The 20,598-nt window shown below is 36.0% G+C and overlaps 2 protein-coding genes across 4 annotated transcripts in view; one reads left to right on the top strand and one right to left on the bottom strand.

Moving 5' to 3' along the window:
- mideasb (mitotic deacetylase associated SANT domain protein b) overlaps window positions 1-6,830 on the top strand; it is a 28,396-nt gene extending 21,566 nt beyond the window's left edge. For all 3 annotated transcript variants that reach the window (XM_082143212.1, XM_082143213.1, XM_082143211.1), the window contains exons 10-13: window positions 1,229-1,375; window positions 1,466-1,588; window positions 2,005-2,201; window positions 4,035-6,830. In XM_082143212.1, the coding sequence (XP_081999338.1) occupies window positions 1,229-1,375; window positions 1,466-1,588; window positions 2,005-2,201; window positions 4,035-4,260 (693 nt within the window). In that variant the 3' untranslated portion in view covers window positions 4,261-6,830. The remainder of the gene's footprint in view (window positions 1-1,228; window positions 1,376-1,465; window positions 1,589-2,004; window positions 2,202-4,034) is intronic.
- Window positions 6,831-14,063: 7,233 nt separating this feature from the next.
- Window positions 14,064-19,150, bottom strand: crip1 (cysteine-rich protein 1). Its single transcript, XM_082143375.1, has 5 exons — window positions 18,986-19,150; window positions 15,044-15,138; window positions 14,763-14,820; window positions 14,415-14,467; window positions 14,064-14,333 (listed from the first exon to the last, which is right to left on the bottom strand). The coding sequence occupies exons 1-4, from the start codon at window positions 19,023-19,025 to the stop codon at window positions 14,427-14,429; spliced, it is 234 nt and encodes a 77-aa protein (XP_081999501.1). The 5' UTR covers window positions 19,026-19,150; the 3' UTR covers window positions 14,064-14,333; window positions 14,415-14,426.
- Between the last annotated feature and the right edge of the window lie 1,448 nt (window positions 19,151-20,598).

The following is a 20,598-nucleotide window of genomic DNA, read 5'->3' as shown; positions in this document are numbered from 1 at the left end:
TAAGTCAATGTTACAGTCTTAATTACAAGCTTTTTTTTCATTGCTTGGTTGTGTACTTTATTATATAGACAGTCGAACATTTATAGTTAAAAGTTAAACAGGCTCTTTGATGAATAGCAGCTATTGAGTAAAGTAACGTTAGAGAAGGCTCTGATGATGATGATATCTAACAATGCACATACTTCAAAAAATATAACGAGTAAAGAAGGCATTACTACTAATTACCATAGTTAATGTTTTTGACAGTCAGTAGTTCATACTGTAACATTCTTTTTTTCGTTGTTTCAAGTTTCAGTTTGTTTTAAATAACAAACATGTTCACCCGAAGAAAAACTCGAAGTGCTATTATAAGACATCCTGTCATAGCTTTTAGGTACATAACAGCTACCGTAGATGCAACGCGCATTTGAAAAAGTGAGGCGCTGGAGAGCATTATTCGTTTGAATGCAAAATACAATTTCACCACTAGATGGGAGAAATTCCTACACAATGTCCCTTTAATGCTACTGATAAATAGACCTGCTGTACTCTAACTGAACATTTTAAAGCACTGTTTATTTCATTTGTATCTTTCTTATATTGTATTTGTCTTTGTAATTTGCATCTTTGCTTATTTTAAAGATAAAAGATGAAATAATTTTAAATGTATTTTAAGATAAAATAAAATAAGTATATTGTGTGATAAAATTGCATTAAAAAAAATGTATACATTAAATTACTCATATCATGAAATAATATTTTGGTCATATCACCGTCCGCTATCCCAACCTGTTCAGAATTGTGAAAGGTTAGCGAATGTGATTGATAGTGTTTTTAGTAGATAGTAGAACATTACATTTTAAGTTCTGTCATATTATTAAATTACTTTTACTGGTGTTTTAGTTTTTTGCCATGGTATAGATTAAGGATTGGTATCTCGATATTTCAGTTGGGTATTGCAGCAAAGTCATAAGTTTGGTATCGTGACAACACTACATCCTAACATCAAAACATTAGCAACAAACTACAACACTCAAACAACCACATAGTTATAAACTAAAACCTAGCAGTCCAACTTTTTCCTGAACCCGGAAGTCTTGCAAATAGCAGAATTATTCTTTACAGTCTCCGGTGTTTCTAGTCAAATTAGTGTTTTTTCAGAGCCGATAATGTAAATCACCACTGACACCCTAGCATTATAGCAGCAAGTTCTAGCTAATGCTAAGTTGTTTTCATGTTTGTCTTGAAGGTGAGCTCCAAGACGGTGGCTCAGTGTGTGGAGTTTTACTACACGTATAAAAAGCAGGTGAAGATCGGCAGGAACGGAACACTCATATATGGAGAAGCAGAACCACCAGAAACTAAACCCACAACAGAGGAGGAAGTGGACAATAAAGTGAGTTCCTGTGTCTTTGTGCGTACGTGCATCTGGTTGATTTGATTCTGTACTAACTAGTGCAGCATCGTAATGCTTCTTCTCCATCAGAGTTCACAGAAGTTTGAATCACGGAAAGACGACGAGGAGAGCAGGAAGTGGGATGTGTCATGTGACAGGAAACAAGAAAACAGCCCGGGCAGGGTGACACAATCTCTACAGGCCACTGAAAATGTGAGTTTGGGGAGATTTGTACAAAGTTACATGAGGTTGCAAAAAATGCATGATGCCTACAGGAAATTAAATTGTTTTAGTTCTCCAGTGTTCATCCCCAGTTCAACCCCAGTTCTGGGCTATTTGAAATAACAATTAAAAAAACTGGTCTGCCAGAGAGGTTTGTGTAGTTTAGCACTGTAGGATCTTTATAGCACCATCTAGTGGTTTACTTTATTACAAGTTAATCCAATGTAATTTATAGTACATTTATAAGGGACCGTCCTGTTGGAGGAACCCAGACTTAACTTGCTGAAGGGCACAATGGTGAATTCATAGATGGGTTTGAACTTACAACCACAGAGGAAGTTCCCTGTGTCTGATATCTGTATGCGTTCAGCTGTGCTTGTTTATACTAACCATTTGTTTCCTGTTAGGCTCCTGCCGTCTTAGTCTTAAGAAGTCAGGAGGACAGCACTAAGGATCCGTCCACGTTGGGGGTCAGTCATCCTCCTCCACCACCACCACCATCTAAACCTCGCTCTGAAACCACAGGCCGGAAAAGTGCGGCTGCCAACACAGGAAAAGGACAAACTAACCAAGAGGGTGAATTTCCCTGCAAGAAGTGTGGCAGGTCAGTTTATTGGGATACACACTCAGTTTTACGCATTTACTCAATTTAATAATAGTGTAACATTTATTTAAATGTACCTTTTTTTTATTTATTTTTATAATTTTTTTTTACTGAATTAAAAAAAATTAGATAAGGTACATTTAAATAAATTATTTAAATGTTCCTTTTTATTTATTTATTAATTCGTTTAAATGCATTTTATTTGAATAAATGAAATACGGTAAACTGAATTAAGCAAATATGTAATTAAGTATATTTATAAATAAATCCGGTACATTAAAATAAATATTTAAATTAAATAAATACATATATGAATTAAACATTAAATGTTTCTGTTTATCACAATGTGTGAACTACAGTGTTGGGGAGTAATTAACTAAGAGATTGCGACACATTTGTCAGTTGTGTGACAGTAGTTCAGGTGTTTTAACAATAGTGTAGAAGTAAAACGCTAGCTTCTCCATCAAGTAGCCTGTAGAGTGACAAATATTAGTTTAGTTTTTTTACATTGTATTGTGTATTCAGGTTTACAGTCAAGCAAAGTGAGAGAATAATCAAACACACTTACAAAAGGTGTCTTGAATCTATATTTAGCATTGGGAATATCAGATGGTTCCTGTAGATGTTTCTGTTAAAAACTGAAACATCACATTTTTTTTTTTTTCACCTTTGTTGCCTTTGGCTTTTGGCTTGTTTAGTTGGGGACATTAAGTTTAACATTTAATTTAATATTCAACAATAATATTGATCTGCCTGCATCATTATATGAGAACTGAACTGAGCTGGACAATGACATCACGGTTTTCTCCAGAGCGACTATATATATAAATGAACTAAATTAATTAATTAACTTTTTTACAACAAAAATGAAACATCACTGAACTTACTTTAGCTGGACTGTGACGCTATTTTCTTCTGGAAACAAACTTTGTTGCATTATTTTCCTGTTATCTCCGTGAAGCTGCTTTGAAACAATCTGTATTGTAAAAAGCGCTATATAAATAAATGTGACTTGACTTAAAAAATTAATAAAAAAAAGATTCACATATTCAGTTGCTGGACAGAAGTCCTTGTGCAACATTTAATGTCTTTTTAGCAATGAAATCTTGTTCTATTCTGCTGTTTATTATTGTTTTTAATTATATGATTGGTTCATGAATCTGACTGATCTGGTTCTCTGGTCCAGCTCATTGTTCTACAGTACATGTCTGATTTATGAGCAAATTATCTTTTTTTTAGTCCTTTGATCTAGATCATGTCTGTACAATGCTGTGTTCACAAATCTGGCTGATCCACTTCTCTGGTTCAGATCACTGACTCATAGATCTGCATGTCAGATTCTTCAGTGAATCATTCTTGAGTCAAACCTTTGCATTGTATCAGTTGATCCAAGTAACAAAACCAGTCTGAATGATCGGTTCACAAATCTGACTTATCCAGTTCTCGGGTTCAATTCATTCACTCATTAATTTTCAGGTCTGATTTGTGAATAATTTATTCTTTAAAGTCAGATGTTTTCAATGAATCTCTAAAGCCAGTATAAAAAAGAAAAGAAAAGGTCATAATGATTATTTCATGAATCCAACCGATCCAGTTCTTGGATTCAACTTATTATGAACGAATCATTCTTTTGAGATGTTTACAATGAGTCAATTTGCAAAACCAGTCTGAAAGATTGGCTCACGAATCCGGTTCTCGAGTCCAAATCACTGACCTAAAGATTGAATTGGATGTTTACAATGAGTCAATTTGCAAAACCAGATTGGCTCACGAATCCAACTGATCGGGTTCTCGAGTCCATTGACCTAAAGATCTGAACTCTGTTTTCTCCAGGATCTTCTTCAAGGTGAAGAGCCGCAGTGCCCACATGAAGAGTCACGCTGAGGCGGAGAAAAAAGCAGCTGCGCTCCGGCAGAGGGAGGCCGAGCAGCGTGCGGCAGCCGCCATGTTAGCCGCCCAGCAGAACGGAGCGATGGGGGATCAGGGCCGAAACAGGAGAGCCAGCAGCGACGACTCCTCGGAGGAAGAGGAGGATGCGGATGATGAAGACTGGCACTAGCTAACAATCTCCTTTCTATGGCAGAGAAAAGACTTATTTATTTCGATTTTACCAGCCAACAAAATCCCATCCCGAAAGAACAGTTTCAGGGACTAACTCACTCCCGTCGAATGTGTGTGTGAGTGCGTATGTGTGTTACGTGTGAATATGAGACGGACAGAGACCGATGCTGTAGAAGCATTCAGGGGCTTCATGTTCAGATATAGGGCTATTGGGAGTGTAAGCCATGCCATCTCAGTGTGAATGTGTGCGCGCGCGCGTGTGTGTGTGTCTAAAAAAATGCACTTTCGGACTCATCCAACACACACTGATCTGACCGCAGCACATCTATCCAGTGTCTGTGCACAGAACTCTCTCCGGTGAAATGAACTATTATGGACGTAGACGGACACAAAAGCGAGTGTGCATGCGTGTTTAGTCTTTTCCTCCTTTTTCGCAATGAAAACGACGGCATCTTTCTCTTCCACGTGACTGCCAAACGCTTGCACAACTGTGCTTGTATGCCTGGTCTTGATCTCCAGTGCTGTAATTTTGGGCTTTCTGTTTTCAGTATTTAAAGGTATAGTTCATCCGAAATGAAAAATCCTGTCGTTTTTCTCACCCTCATGCCGTTACAAACTTTCTTTCATCCGTTGAACACAGAAGTTTAGTGGAATGTTCATGCTTCTCTTTGCCATATAACATTGCTTAAGGGCTTTCAATTTCCAAAAATATTTTTTTTTTTTTTTTTTTTTACCTAAAAGTTCTCCAGATAACTATTGTGCCATATTCCAAGTCTTCTGAAGCCAAACAATAGGTTTGTGTGAGAAAATCTTGACAGCGTTGTAAATGTTAACGAAACTATTAAAAATCATCATTTCAATTGATATAAAGCTGAAATAAAATATAAGTATTAGATGAAAATCTTAAATGAACATAGGCAAAAGACTGAAATAATATAAGATTAAGTTAAAGTACTACTGATACTTAAATTACAACACTAGAAAATTTAAAATCGCTAATTCAAAACATTAATAATTACAATAAGTAGGCCTATATATTATGGTAATATAAATAATACTAGAATAACACATGGGATTTAAGAGCCATGGCAGAATATTTTTATGGAATAATGACTTAAATTGTTTTATATATATATATGAACATTCAGCTTAACACCAACTTAACCCGAGGGTGATTTAAATGATGTTAGGATTTTCCTTTTTGAAAAACTATTCCTTTAATATGAAATGGTGACCTCGCTAATGCCTTCAATGTTTTTGACACTTTCTATCTTTACATGACAATCACTTTTTTCAAAGGTCTTTTTTTATACTCAGCAGATTATAACGGTTGTCCTTGATATAATCATTTATTGTTGTTATCATTACTGTTATTATTAGCTTTGTACGGTTTTATTATAATTATGTTGGGTTTTTGTTTTGGGGGTGGGGGGTGGAATTCTTTTTCTCATTTGACTTTTAGTTTTAGACGTTTGCTACCTGTGTTTAAGTGAAGATTGCATATACTTGCTGAGAGCGTGATTTATAAAACCACACTGTAAGTGCAATAGCAATAGTGGGACTTTTGAGTTCCCTCCCACTCAATTTTTTTGTTTTAATTTATTCTCAGCGTCTTTGAACAAAAGTATTAGATAATCAACTTATGTTTTAGTGTAAGAACAAATGTGAGATCTGATGGTTGGTGAGTTTAAGGGCAGTTGCAAGCAGCTTGGGTTTCTATCTCTCTACTGGCCAAACACTTAAGCACTTGGCTTTGTCTCCATGGCAACAAAGAGTCTTCTTTTAAAGGATAGGCACACAGGGGATTTCACAGCCAACAGTAACAGCTCCAATTATTGCTAATAACACAGAAGTCTTCTATGCAGTGTGTGTGTGTGTGTGTGTGTGTGTGTGCGTGCGTGCGTGTGCACGTGCGAATGCATGTGTGGCTGTGTTTATTTGCATGCATGGTTGTGAGTAGTTGATGCACCAAAACAGTTTCAAACTCAAAGCCAAGTGAGAAAAAGAAGCTTCCTAGAATATTTAATGTCTTTTTTGTTATTTTTAAAAATATATATATTATATATACTTGTTCATATATGTGAAAAGACTGGTTTGCTCTAATATGAAGATATGGGCATTTGTTGAATGATTTAGCCAAGCTTTTTGTTATTGTTGTTGTTGTTATTGAGAGATGAATATTCAGAAAGGACAGCGAAATTAATTCGGGGAATGTTGTAAGGGTGCACCTCCTGTTTCTGTCTTTCATTCAGCCAAGGGAAATTCTTCTGTAGAGGAATATAAAGTATGAAAAAGGCTTCTATAACTGTATGCACACTTTCTATGCTATTTTCATATGGGCTTGTACACTAATGATGGCTGTGGAAAGACCTCTGAAGTGCTTTTTACTACAGTATAACTTATTGTGTTTCAGCTGTGTTTTTATTATGTGTTTTAGAATAATAAATAAGAAAAGAAAAAAACACAATAAACATGACAATATTTGTAACAGTATTTGGGGAGGAAGAGTGTATTATAATTGGCAAAATGATGTCTAGAGGACATGAATAAAAAAGATCAAGATAATCATTTAGATGTTTTTATTATATATTTTGTCTGCAGCACACTGAATGTCCACATGGTGGCATTGTTGTCTACCTTATTTTTCACACTAGAAAAGCTACAGTGATCATATGAAAATATGCAAGTGAGAAAAAAAATCGTATGAATGAAATTAATGAAGTATAAACCGTTGGTTCATAAGAGAAAGTCTACATAAATGTGAAAATATAATAAAATAGCAAGTGAGGCTAATGGAAATATATAACTGCAGGTTACATAACTATTACTGAAAGAACATCATAGCAAGTTTAAATGCAGGGTAGGCAATTTGTTCCAGAAACATTTTGTGTCATGCTGGTTGAAAGTCTGGCATCCTGATGATAGCAATCACTAACTTAAGTGTGGTCTAAATGTATTTTATAAATATCATCTGTGGAAGGCGCAGGACATAACATGTTTGTCCAATTCGGACCGAATGCAATGATACGATGTCCTACCTTCCTGTCAAGGTATATATTTTCATATTTCTGCGCAGACATCACACAACATCAGCACATTTCATGTTTGCATAGTTTGACAGACATCAGTCACCGAGCACCGCAACCGAAACAGCAGCCATCTTTTACTGTTCCTCCTGAACCAAAACAACGAGCTTAAATGGAAGAGATACCCAGTCGTGAAGAGAAACCCGTGACCCAGTCTGACTCGAATTTATGGTTTTCAATGGCACTATCAATGCTGAATTGAATCTGAAGCAGTCAGGTGGTACAGGTCAGTGCTCTTTGAGTTATGTTCATTATTATTGTAATGTTATGTGCTTTGAGACATAAGGTAGTTTAACGCCGTCTCTCGTGACGCTTTTGTTTGCACCCCTGTTGTGTGTTATGTGTTTTGAAGGAGGCTTTGGAGGCTCTGTCTGAAGGGAGGGTGAGATCTTATTTCAAAGCTAGCTTGCTATTGCTAGCCTCTCTGAAAATGGCCTACATTGAAGTAGGTGCGTATGTCAAATAATTAAATGTTAAATGTGAGACTCACCAAATGATTCCCATTCCTTTTTGGAACAGAAAAGTATTACATAAGCAATGATGAATGGAGTTCATTTTACAAATCGAATGATAACTAGACTTTGGGGTGCTAATTGCGTCTAACTAAATTAACATTTTCTTACAAACTATGAATACAACAAAATGGCGTAAACTTCAGTTTATAGCAAAACAAGACTGACATGGAAGGCTTAACACGTCAGACCCTTACATTACCAGATAAAATCCAATACAGTGAAATCAAATAAAGAAATAAAATATTGGGGGTGGAGGGCGTTGCATTTGATACTGCATTTCTGAATAAAACAAAACGGTGTGTGTGTGTGTGTGTGTGTGTGTGTGTGTACATGATTCACATAACGCACAGTTGTGCTTAACTTTGCTCGGATTTCAAACGTTTTTTCTCTACCACTGGGTGGCACCAAGATCTTCCAAATAAACCTCCATGACATCTTACAATCAAAGACAGTATCCAGTTGTTTCTGTTTTAAGCATCCATGCAGATGGAAACCAATTATGTAATTTTGTCCAGAACATTCCGATAGATAAACAAGATTCATCTTAACTAAGTAGGTGCAAACAAACAGAGTATTACAAACAAATATGTAATTTTATACCTTCAAATGAAAGGGTAGGCCTATGTTTCACAGAGCTGTATTTAGCCATGCGTGCATATGAAAAGTCAGAGCAAACTTTTACTGCAAAACCAAAACCATTTGTCTTAACAAAGAAATGTTGAGAACACATAAACACCACCTGCACACTGACCAGAGCCACCAATCATACATCCACCACATACTGAGGTTTGTTGCGATGATGAGAAACTTCTCGTAGGTGTGTTGACCATTGCTGCGGTTCTGTGCAGATTCTGGGCTGTATAGGTAAAGAACTGACTGATGTATTTCAAAGTGTGCACCAGGGGATTTTGGGAGAGACAAACGAGAACAGTGTGAGGTGGTTTCGTGCACATTCTCTCTCCCTTTTCCACCCACTTGGAAGAGATGCAGAGAGAATATGGCCAACATAATCTCTATAAAGAGAAGATTGCAGTTTTTCTTAGACAACATATGGAAGCAGTCAGAGATCAGAGGGGATCAGTTTTGTCTTATAGAAGGATACACAAAGGAATCAGCAATGTCTGCAATGCAAACTTCAGGTGAAGTGTGTTTGGAGGAAATTCCACCATGGCCATTTGTAACAGATTTGATAGGTTTGTTCATTAATCAGTGGTAAGCCCACAAATCATAATCTCCATGGCTTCGGCCTGATGTCCCTCAGGGCATGTTAAAAAAAAAGACATCAGTACAAGAGAGATGTTTACTGGCTTCAGATTGAGTGGTCCTGTAATTTTGTGGAAAGTTGTGGAATCACGCTTGAAGTGTATGGAGGAAGAGCTGCTTTAAATATATAAAACTTGAAACAGATCCACTTAACAGATGTTTGATGAATCTCCTGACTGGCTGAATCTCTCTCAAATAATAAATAAAAAATGTTTAGGTTCAACACACTCTCATGGCAATTCATTACTGTTTTGCAATTTGAATTGAATTGGTGGCAAATTTGTATTTGTAAGATCTTTTTGTAGATTTTTGCAGGATCTTAAACTTTTTTTTTTTTGTACGATTTGATTATGAGTGTGTATTTAGGGGTGGACTTTCATACTTGTTTCTAAAAATCATGTTTCAGTACAAATCAAATTGTACAAATTCATATAAAATCATATAAAACAGTACTGTAAAATTACAGTACAATAATTTTCTAATGAAATCAGGCTGCCAGGTCACATTTTGCTGAAGATCAAAAGAAAAAAAAGAAATCAATGAGAAATTATATTTTAAAAAAAATACTGTATTTTGATTACCATTCATATTTATTTTCAGTGGTGATTCTCATTACCTTAATACAGTAACTTGTATTAATGTTTTAATGGAAATCAGCATAAAATTAGTACAACAAATACTACCTTTTTTTTCTTTCTTTTTTTACACATTATTGTAATAAGAATGAGATTTTTCTTGCAAATAATGTCACCATAAAAATATATATATTTTAAATTTAAATAAAAAGTCATATTTACTGTCTTACTTTTGACAGATTTTTTATGATTCACCTGCACCAGAAAATATCATGTACACTATTGTTCTTCTAATGTAACATATCCACTGAGTCATAAACAGTGTGTGTGTGTGTGTGTGTGTGTGTGTGTGTGTGTGTGTGTGTGTGTGTGTGTGTGTGTGTGTGTGTGTGTGTGTGCGTGTGTGTGTGCGCGCTGTTTAATGAGTATAACCTCTCTTAGTAATTAATTTAATAGACACATTGCATCTTGGGGGAAAAATACTCCGAAGGGAGTGGACCAGAGGGAAAGTCTTGCAGTTAAATTCCCATTATATTTACAACTAAACCTACAATTATAGTGTAATTTGCACTGGATACCATCTTGTTTTATCACTTTCTTAACAGAAGGACCGTGTAAAAGACAATGGGAGGCTGCCTGCAGGGAGGAGTTCGGACTTGAATTTTATCTTTCATTTTAAGTCTAATGGACCCTTTTCACAGAATGCGTTTCTACAGTTATTCTAGTATTTTTGTTTATATTTTCATTAAAAAAAAAGATGTACATTTATAACAGTATTCTGTTATCATATATTATATACATATTATAAACAGTATAGTTTTATTACTATGGCATACAATTACAGAGAACTGTTTAACGCTGCTGTGTGCATGTTTAATTCATTTGCTATCAGAGCAAATGGAAACGCAAAAAATAATAATTTTGTTGTAGATTCTGTTAACCACTATAGAAGTTTACCATAATTTATTACAGAATGTCAAAGGGATCCATTTTGGAATAATATCCACAGTTTTTCTTACTATAAAAAAAAAATTGTATGCAGTGTACAGTGTATAATGTGCAGTATTGTGTAAGTATCCTATATTTCAAACAAAAGTCATAGTGCAAACACAGTGCAAGGATATTATCACATCCGGCCTCTGGGATTTTGCAGGAAGCCCACCCTGTTTGCTAATTAACACAATAAGAAAGACAGATGTGCACCCCTCACACCTCGCAGGTGCCCGTAGATCCTCTCTCACTCCACTCATATTAACACACACTGACTGACTCATTAAACAGGATGAGAAATGTGCAGCTCATCGCAGCAGATTGCTTCCAGCCTTGCTTCACCGTTAGTGAGGAGAGAGCAGTGAGTGAGTGAGGGTGGATGCAATAAGATCAGACTGAAGGGACAGAACATTTAATTCAACAAATATTATGTTGTGCCAAAAGAGACGAGGACCAGATTCAACATCAAACCACAGCTTCTCCCTCATGTCACATTCTGGCAGGGCTGTCTGCAATCAATAGAACTCTGTTGTACTTTCTCGGACAAATTTATGCGCTCGAAAGATTTATTTGGAAAACTTTTTGGAAAATTCATTCCATGTTGAATGGTCTATAGTTACAGCTTCTCTGAGCTCTGCACAATAAAACTAATCACACAGTAATCATTTATGCTTATTGTTGATTATTAAGATTTAACTGCAGAACTTCTTGTAATCCCCACAAAAAATCTTAAGAATTTTCCTAATATCTCTTACACTCTAATCCCATTATATTACTCAAACAAGTGTTAAACTTTGACATGTACGATACTTCAAATCATTCATGTTGTTCAGAAGAGGTGTGCTATTATTTTTCTAATTAATCAGACTTATGCTTTTGGCTTCATGGAAGATAAAACAGGCAAAAATCTATATATTTAGGCTACATGGACGTAAGCCCGAATTTCAGATAGACTTTGAAGTGGATCCTTCGACTTGGGCCACCTAACAACTGCTTACAAACACTCCCAACACCTTAGCAACCCCATCACAACATGGTATACAACAACTCAGGAGTGCAGTTCCCAAGAGCATCCTTAAAGTTATAATACTTCACTTCAAAATTTAAATTCATTTATTCACCCTCAAGTTGTTTCAAACCTGTATGAATTTCTTTCTGCTGCTGAACACAAAGAAAGATATTTTGAAGAATGCTGGTAGTATTTTTCTTCCTTTGTGTAAAAAATATGTAGTTAATTGTAACCAGTTGCAGATTATTACAGTACAGGGAAAGCACTAAAACTGAAAAGACAAAGTAGGGACATGCTTTGTAAAAAGGCCCATTTGAGAAACCGAAAAGAAAATAAGTAGTGTGTGCAGTGGTAAAAATGTCATTTTTAAAACAGAGGATAAGCTGAAATGTGCTGGAAACGTATGTGCTGCTATTACTTGTTCCATGTAGTTGGCTACAAACTTTATATGAATTCCATAACTCGTGACTCTGAGCATCTTAATAACACATAAAACTGCAGTGTTATTCTTGGGCAAATGTAATAATCCCCTTTGGTCCGTTCCATTGTCCTGCTTTCCCATTTAAAGTCACTTCCACCAAAGGAAACTTGAAAAATATCCTTTCATAAAACCGTTGAAGGAAACTGTGCCGTTGCAACCCCGATGAGTGAAGAAAGCGAGAGCTTGATATACTAACTAGGCCATGCAAATTTAGATTAATTGGCAGTTTCTCTATTTGAGTATGTATACCGGTATGCAAGGTTATCACAGATAATAGCTCCACAGCAGTTTCAGTTCTGTTATTGCATCTAAAAATCTGATATTTCCTTCCTGTGGGTTGCAAGCGTGAGGGTGTGTATAGGCTATAACCTGCACAGCTGCGTGATCTCAATTAAATTACTATAAAAATAGATGCATTTCAGCATGTGCACGCTCAATACTTCTTTCTCTGAAAAATATTTTAAATAGTAATGCGGGGAGCAACCCCTTCTCTGTCTCTTTCATTCCAGATCTCACCATGATAAAGGATCGTTGTTCAGGGGCAAATGCTAAAGAGAGACATGCTGAGCCTTGGCCAAGTCACTGTTGGTTTTTGTTTGTGTCTGTTACCATAGCGACCGCTGTCCTCTGACCCGCCATCAGCCGCTCTGTGTTGGATGGTGGGAAGGAGTTGAAGGGGTGTAGGCACACAAGTCAAACAGTCACAGACTGGAAGTGACACTCCCTTTCGAAGCCAGTCACCTCGAAATGTATGTGGGATTCAGCATGTGTTCATTCTGGTATGTTACCATACAAGGGTATTCTAAATAATTCAATAGTTACCGATTAACCCTTCAGGCAGGTTGTTTCCTGGTCTGCCGTGATTTGGAAGTGGCTGGACTCTGAGGCATTACTCTAAATTAACACTGCTTGCATGAAATCTGTTTCATGTTTCTGGAACCGTGTCAGTGATGATTAGTTTTTCAGTATAAAGCTCAACATCTGTTGGCTTCACCTCCTCTCAAAGTGGAAATTGCTCTGTTAAAGAGCCATCTTGTATGGTGGGGCAAAGGGGGCAATATTAACACTAGCCAAGTGCCAAATAAAATAATAATAAATCGCCAGTTTTTGGCCTAAAGCTTTTATTCTTCTCCACGTGAAATATTTATCACATTAAGCTTCTAAAATGAAAACAGAAGTAACAAAATCATGATGTATCATCATATATATGATGTTATAGGCTAAGTGACACATTTTGACACAAATGTGTAGGAAACACAAGCAAGATAATTTAGCAGTTTTGGAAATGTTTGGAAATGAAAAGTTTGGTTTTTCAGCAAGAGTGAATGGTTTTGAGTGTAGAGCTTCATTTTGACCTGAAAATAGGATGTTTGGGGAATTGGGTGAGACGTTATGGATTTGTGTTTTGAGAATACGAGGCATAGTTTCAAGAAATGTGTTTAAGCAATCGAGAAAAACTGTGATATAAGCAGCATTGCATAAGCTTGGTGTACTTGACGTCTCCTGATTAGGACCCACAATAGATCGATATTAAGTCTGCTTTTTAAAACAAAGAAAAGAAGCAGTGGTAGGAGAATGGTAAGTATGTGCCAACAGCGAGAAACTCTGTATATTTGTGCAGTGTCTGTGTGTCAAAAGATCAATTCTGATTTAAAGCTTGTGACATATAAATGCACACATCAACCCGACTTTATTTAGTGTTCATGTAAACACTATGTTCAGATTCATCAATCGGAATGATTTCAAACAAAGCGTCCATGTCAAAAGGATAATAAATAAATAAATAAATAAAACAATGCAAAAATTTGTTTCATGGATGGACAAAGATATTTATAATATATTTTATCATTTCATTTGAGGAAAAAAATGTGAGGGACAAGAAGAGGTTTCAAACATACATTTAATGTATAATGTTCAGTTTAATTATAAAGAGGTCTTTGACTAGTACCTCAATGAAACATCATTGTGTGCTGCTATAGCAGACAACATTTAAAAAAAAATAAAAACAGATTATACAAATTAGTACTTTCTAAAACATGGCATGGCTTGGTCATTTTGTCTTTGGTTTAACAATATGTGGATAAAAATAGTGGCAAAAACAAAAAACTAAAATCAAGCTCTTCTAAAATCAAGCTCATGGAGTCAGAAAAGCCTGTAAATGGAAAAGAAGAGTACAGTTAGTCATCTTTTTTAAGTATAGGTTAAATTGATCATTTTTATTTTGTAAACTCACCTGTGCAATTGCCTATTTGAATGTGTGGCTCTCAGTGCCGCCACGTCCAAAACCTGAGGGCAAAAAGAGAATTAAAATTAAACATTCATTTTAGGACACTGAGAATTAAAAACACAAAAAACGATCTTGATAAGTGTAAGGGAGACATTTGCATTAAGTACCACTGGATAATGCAAGAAATTTGAATAAATTCACAGGATGTGAGATTGTACAGTGGTCAAGTACTGTCCCACAGCTGTCCCCCAGTCCATGTGATTATGAGGTGAAGCAGTGGTCTATGTCATGTGATACTCTAGTTTAACAGTAACCCTATACAGCACAGTAAAATGATGCATTGTAGAAACGTACCTTTAGGTCCAAAGAGTGCAGCGTAGCATGGGTTGTTACAATAGGGCTTCCCCTCATGCTGTGAGGTGAAACACATTAGTCAGTACATTAACGGACTTGAACGGGGGCCATTATGCAAGACCTTCCTCAAGACATAATACTCTGACAGCCCAACCCCCTGAAGTGTTTATGCAAGGTAAAAGTATGCCAAAAGTTAACTGGACTCCATTAAGTCTGCCTGGAACATTAATCTGTCCCAGTAAGAGGTTGGCAGTACGTGTGTAATTCTGCTACTGACTTACCTCTGCATGTGAGCCAGCCGACAGGGTCTTGTTGCATTTCTCACACTTCAGACACGGTCTATGCCAGTCTTTGCCAAGTGATGACACTCTCTCCGCTGAAACATTAATGATAAACATAATTGATTCATAAAACCACATAAAAATAGGCCAACATGGATTGATTTCTGCAGAATTGCAGTGCACATTAGTTACTAAATTTCCCAGCCCGTAATTGTTTATTTATTAAATTTTTATGCATTTTATAGATGCTTTTAACCAAAGTGACTTAAATTGCATTTTGAGGTAGGCTATATATTTTTTTCAATTCCCAGGGAATTAAATATTTGGCTTTAAAGGTACTGTACCAACCCCTTCCCCCTCCAGTGATGCCAGTTCTTAGCCAAAATATGTAAATTGTTTAATAAATATTTAAAGGGATAGTTCACCCAAAAATGAAAACTCAATTTTCATTTACTCACACATTTGTTGTTTAAAACCTCTGTGACTTTCTTCCATTGAACACAAACTATATTTTTAACAACGCCTCATTTATTATAATGAGCGAAAGTCAATGTAGTTCAGTGCTGTTTTGGACCCCATTGACTTCCATTGAATTGACAAAAACAGTTCAAAGTTCTTCAAAAGATCTTCTTCTATGTTCTGAAGAAGACAGAAAGTCAAACAGGTTTGGAACAACATAAAGGGGAATGAAAAATGACAGAGTAATTTTTTTTTGGATGATCTATCTCTTTAAATATTTAATAAATAATTTAATATTTTTGGTTAAGAATTGGAATCATTGGTGGGAATAGGAGATTTATTCAACACAGTTTAACGTTTAAATCCATTTATCTGAAGTGCAAAGATTTCCTCTAAAAAGTCAATGCAGAATGTTCGTTTCCATCTGGGCCAGTTTATGACCTCATCGACAACTTGGAAGAATCTAAATGATCACTCATTAGCCGTAAAGTTGTTTTAACAAAAGAGTCAGGGGAATACATAGTCAATCAGACGTGGGAAAATTAGTTGATTTGGAGTTCAATTAAAGTCATGATGAGCTTTTAATGTCAACAAAGCTCAATCTGAAGTCTCAAATCGGGCAGATTTTCTCTGCAGTCCAGCGCGCTACAAGTCTTGTCAGATTATTGTGTTCTCATGACGGCGAGAACATGGGTGGGTGTGGACGCTGTATGCAGGACACTCCCAGAGGAATTCTTTCCTCCCTTTCCCTTTAAAAGGTCCATAAAGAAGTCTTTATCTGCAGCCCTCAGCAGAAAGATTTCTCCAAACAACCCTCATGATGAACATCATAAAAGAAGTGGGAAGGGAAGACAAAGTCATGCATGCTCAGGCGTCTCCAGTTAGGGGAGGTGCTCGATCGTGTCTTTTACGAGGGAGGTTTTGGGCAAGCATCTATATCTCATGGACGCCAAAGACTGTCTGAAAGCATGACCACTCTGAAAGATGTCAGATTTATGGCTTCAAGAGAAGAGCTTTGTTTGAGCTTTTTGGCATGCAGAAACCAAAGGATGGACAAAGAGCAGATTAACAGTTCCCATCTGTGACATACATGTGAAAGATGTGATGAGGTGATGGCAAAGACCCCAGACACCAGGCATCATACTTTATGTAGTAGGCAGAGTGTTGAAGGATAACACATAACACTACATAATTCCCATTGTTATGGGCTACCGTGAGCGGCTATAATTGCATATAGCAACAGCTGTAATAAGAGTCATACTCATCCCAGCTCAGCTAGTCAGTCACACTACGGTGGATGACACAGGAAAGTCTTTTGTTTAGTACTGGACTGTGAACTCATGATCCAGACATACTGGGAGAGAATCAATGGTCCATGTGAGAAAGAACATTTTTAAAAGACAAACAAGGCCGAAAGGAATTCACCAGGATGGGTTTGGGCCCTTGCAGTGCTGCCAAGAAATAGTTTGGTCATCTGAGCCACACCTAAGACAGTAATTACTTAACTTCCCTCAGTCAAATACACAGAGGACACACTAATCTCTCTCTCTGTTAATGCTCTTTATCAATGCAAAGTGTCCTAGACTGGGTGTAAAGTCTACAACACAGAGATTTGTAATCTGCAGCTGAATTACTGCCGTCTTTATTCTGCGTGGTTTTTTTTACATAACATATAAATGGAGAAACTGTTTCTCATGTAAAGAAGAAGGATTTTGGGTGAAAAAAACATATTAAATAACAGTAGTAATAATAATAAAAATTATCATTATTAATATTATTTAATATCTTATTTATTTTCTCAATTACTTGCAGATAAATGTTTTTAATGTTAACATATTTCCACTCAGAATTTAAACTATCAAAACTTTGCTCTGTTTGTTTAAGCTTCCCGACCAGCCAGACAGAGCAACAGTGACTCATACCAATTGTGTGATTTTGGGGCGGGACTATCTGTTTGACTGACCAATAGGAGAAGTTTGAGGGGAGTGTTTGGGAAACCTGTTTCAAAACTGTCATTATTTTTACAGATCTGTTTGATGTTGATAAAAAATAAATGACACACTTTACACTTGGAAGTAATGTAATTAAAACAAATCTGTGAAAGCGAACCACAAAAATTAGACTGTCAGTGCCTTTGAGTTATACCATACTTATATATATATATATATACATTTTTATTTGCAGTTTTGGAAAAGCTGGAAAATTATGTTATTTTGATTATACCAGTATCTAATCTCTATCTTATATCTTCATGGTGGATTTTCTCTTTTCATCTCTGAGAGGCTGCAGTACGAACATTAAATAAGTCAGAGTGGAGAAAGACCAGCACCCGCCACATGAGGCAGTTTTGTATGATGGAAAAGTTACAGGTTTAGAGAACACTAGCGGTGAACAGGATGGATGATGGTGTGAGATGCTTTATCTTACTTCAGAGAAAATGTACATGTAAATTATATAAATAGGCTTACCAGATTAAACTTTTAATTAAATGCTGGCTTCCACAACATTTTTTTTTTTTGAGAAAGATTTTGTGTTTCAAAGTGAATAAAAACATCGGTAACTACAGTGCTGGATGATGGAAACCTACCACAAACAGCCTGGCATGTTTATATTGGCTACAAATGTTCATTAAATAGCAAAGAAGAAAAAAGAAGTAGAATGATCTGGACAAAACAGCCCAGACTTGCAGTATGAGAGAGTCTCGGTGGAGAAGCTTGGCATCCTCAGAAACTTTAAATATTCACAAATTAATTTTCATTTCCCATACATACATTTGACCATATTATTTCCCTGTAATTCTTTGTTACAGATACATATCTGATTCAAATAATAGCCAAATAATAGCCTAAAGTTCTTTAAACCATTGTCTTGTTGCCTTCATAGTACAGAAGTTATTCAAATAGTTTGTTTGAATACACAATGCAAAAAGGCTACTTTACAATGTAAAGCCGAATTTGACGTTGTCATTTGCATTGTTAGCCTCGGCTGTGCTGACCCCTCTCTGGTATTTATGTTATTATTATTTCTTTATTATTATTATAAATAAAAATAATAAATACTAAATTACACATTCAAAGTATGATATATTTTCTGTTTTTCAAAACTAATTTAAGATTTAGTCTAACAACATACAGTAGCCTACAACCCAACACTGCAAAACTCTATTATATTTAAAATGGTTTATTCAAAGTTTTTTTCTATACTGCATTCTTCATAACGGTTATTGCTGCAAACATGTCTGCACAAGTTATTTTGTAAAGGCTGTTTTGCGAAAGTTTCAAGCAGGAAATAGTGTCCACATGCATCAGTTGACATCTCTCTTCCTGATTAATCCCTCGTGCATTCAAACTAGTTTACACGTTCATTTAAACATCGAAATTATACAACAACACAGTAGTGTACTTTGACCTTCTTCTCATCCTTTTCCTTAAAGTAAAAAAAAGTAGACTGTATGTAAATATGAATATTTCACAGGAGTCTTACCGAAGTACACTTCTTTCTCGCACTTGGGGCATTTAGGCATGTTTGCGGTGATTTAGTTCCTCGGAGGAGAAAAGTCCAGCTTGAATAGAGTTGAGATGGAGTCCACCTGCACACTGCCACGCCTTTGGTGTGAGACTATCTACTCTGCAGCCTTATTTATAGTACTGTGGAAATAGTTTGCACACGGTCACCGAGAGCGCGAGAGAGATAGAGAGCGGGAGCGCGCGTCTGTGCGTACATGAGAACGCGCCTTGATTCATTTAGATACTCTTCGTGGTTTTTACTATGTTCATTCTGTAGGTTATTTATTTGGCTTTTGATTAACAACGGAGATTCATTGCGTGTGTGAATAACCTCAGGTTTCCGCTTAAAGCAGATGACTTCTGTGCTTGTTTGAAATGAAGATGGAAATGTGACACACAGAGTAGAAATATGATCTTCATTCCATTCAGAACGATTCTTTTTCAGAAGAGACCATGCTGAACGACGCATTCATAATCAAACAGCCATGTGGAACGTTTGGTTGGCCATCTGATGTCATCATAAAGTGCCAGACATGCTGGTCATCACTATTTTGTGCTTTTAAAATAGTTTGTTTTTACACAAAAGCACATTTACTAGGCTACTTTCTCATTCATTCACTATTATGAATCTGGCGCATTAGAACTGTATGTGTATGTTTTTGAGTAGCTATTTTATGAATGCCTATGCGTGTTAACATTAAGTAACATCAGTATTTGAGATCAAATATTTCCTGAGAGGATATAGGCTAGGTGTGTCTCCGCCCAACCCCTGGATTGATAAAATGCACCATGGCAACTGCTCAACATGTTTTGAAGGGCAGTGAAATACATCATTGATGTACAAAATTGAGTGTCATTGATGTATCAGTGACATTGATTGACACATTATTTATGTATCAGTGACATTGATACATCAATGACACACACACACACACACACACACACACACACACACACACACACACACACACACACACACACAGAGAGAGAGAGAGAGAGAGAGAGAGAGAGGGAGAGAGAGAGAGAGGGAGAGAGAGAGAGAGAGAGAGAGAGAGAGAGAGAGAGAGAGAGAGAGAGAGAGAGAGAGAGAGAGAGAGAGAGAGAGATTTATGTCATTTTATGGCTGTTTAACCAGATGAAATGACATGACACATTGTGATCTATTAATTTATTCAAAAATATTTTTAAAATGTAATTCATGCAGTGACTTCAATACACCTGTAGCCTACTATGATCAACACGTTTCTGAATTAAAATCCACTTCTATATTTCCTCATAAAGTAAAAAATACCAGGGTGATATCCTGATTTAATAATGAACTGATAAATAAATATTTTATAGGTATTTTCAGAAAAAAAGAAAAGAAAAAAAAAGGAAGCAGTTTTTTATATTAATAATATTTGAAAGAAATCTGTTTAGGTTGTGCAACCAACATGATGAAAGCCATAAAACTGATATGATATCACACTCATATTGTAATTTTGTGTCAAGGTCAATAAGCTTCTTAGAATATCAGAAGATTATGGTTTTTATGAATTAAAAAGTCAAGTTTTTAAAAACTTTTTTTTAAAACTTTTTATCTTTTCAAAT

This window comes from Leuciscus leuciscus (genome assembly GCF_965113295.1).
Source record: "Leuciscus leuciscus genome assembly, chromosome: 17".
Classification (NCBI taxonomy): Eukaryota; Metazoa; Chordata; class Actinopteri; order Cypriniformes; family Leuciscidae; genus Leuciscus; species Leuciscus leuciscus.
The sequence above is the reverse complement of the archived record's forward strand: the minus strand, read 5'-3'. Positions and strand labels throughout refer to the sequence as shown.

Excerpts from the sequence above, each read along its gene's own strand:
- crip1 (XM_082143375.1), bottom strand. The coding sequence starts at position 19,025 with ATGCCTAAATGCCCCAAGTGCGAGAAAGAAGTGTACTTCG. Across the intron at positions 15,139-18,985 it reads CGAGAAAGAAGTGTACTTCG|CGGAGAGAGTGTCATCACTT; the intron begins GTAAGACTCCTG and ends TTAATGTTTCAG. Across the intron at positions 14,821-15,043 it reads CGGCTGGCTCACATGCAGAG|CATGAGGGGAAGCCCTATTG; the intron begins GTAAGTCAGTAG and ends TTCACCTCACAG.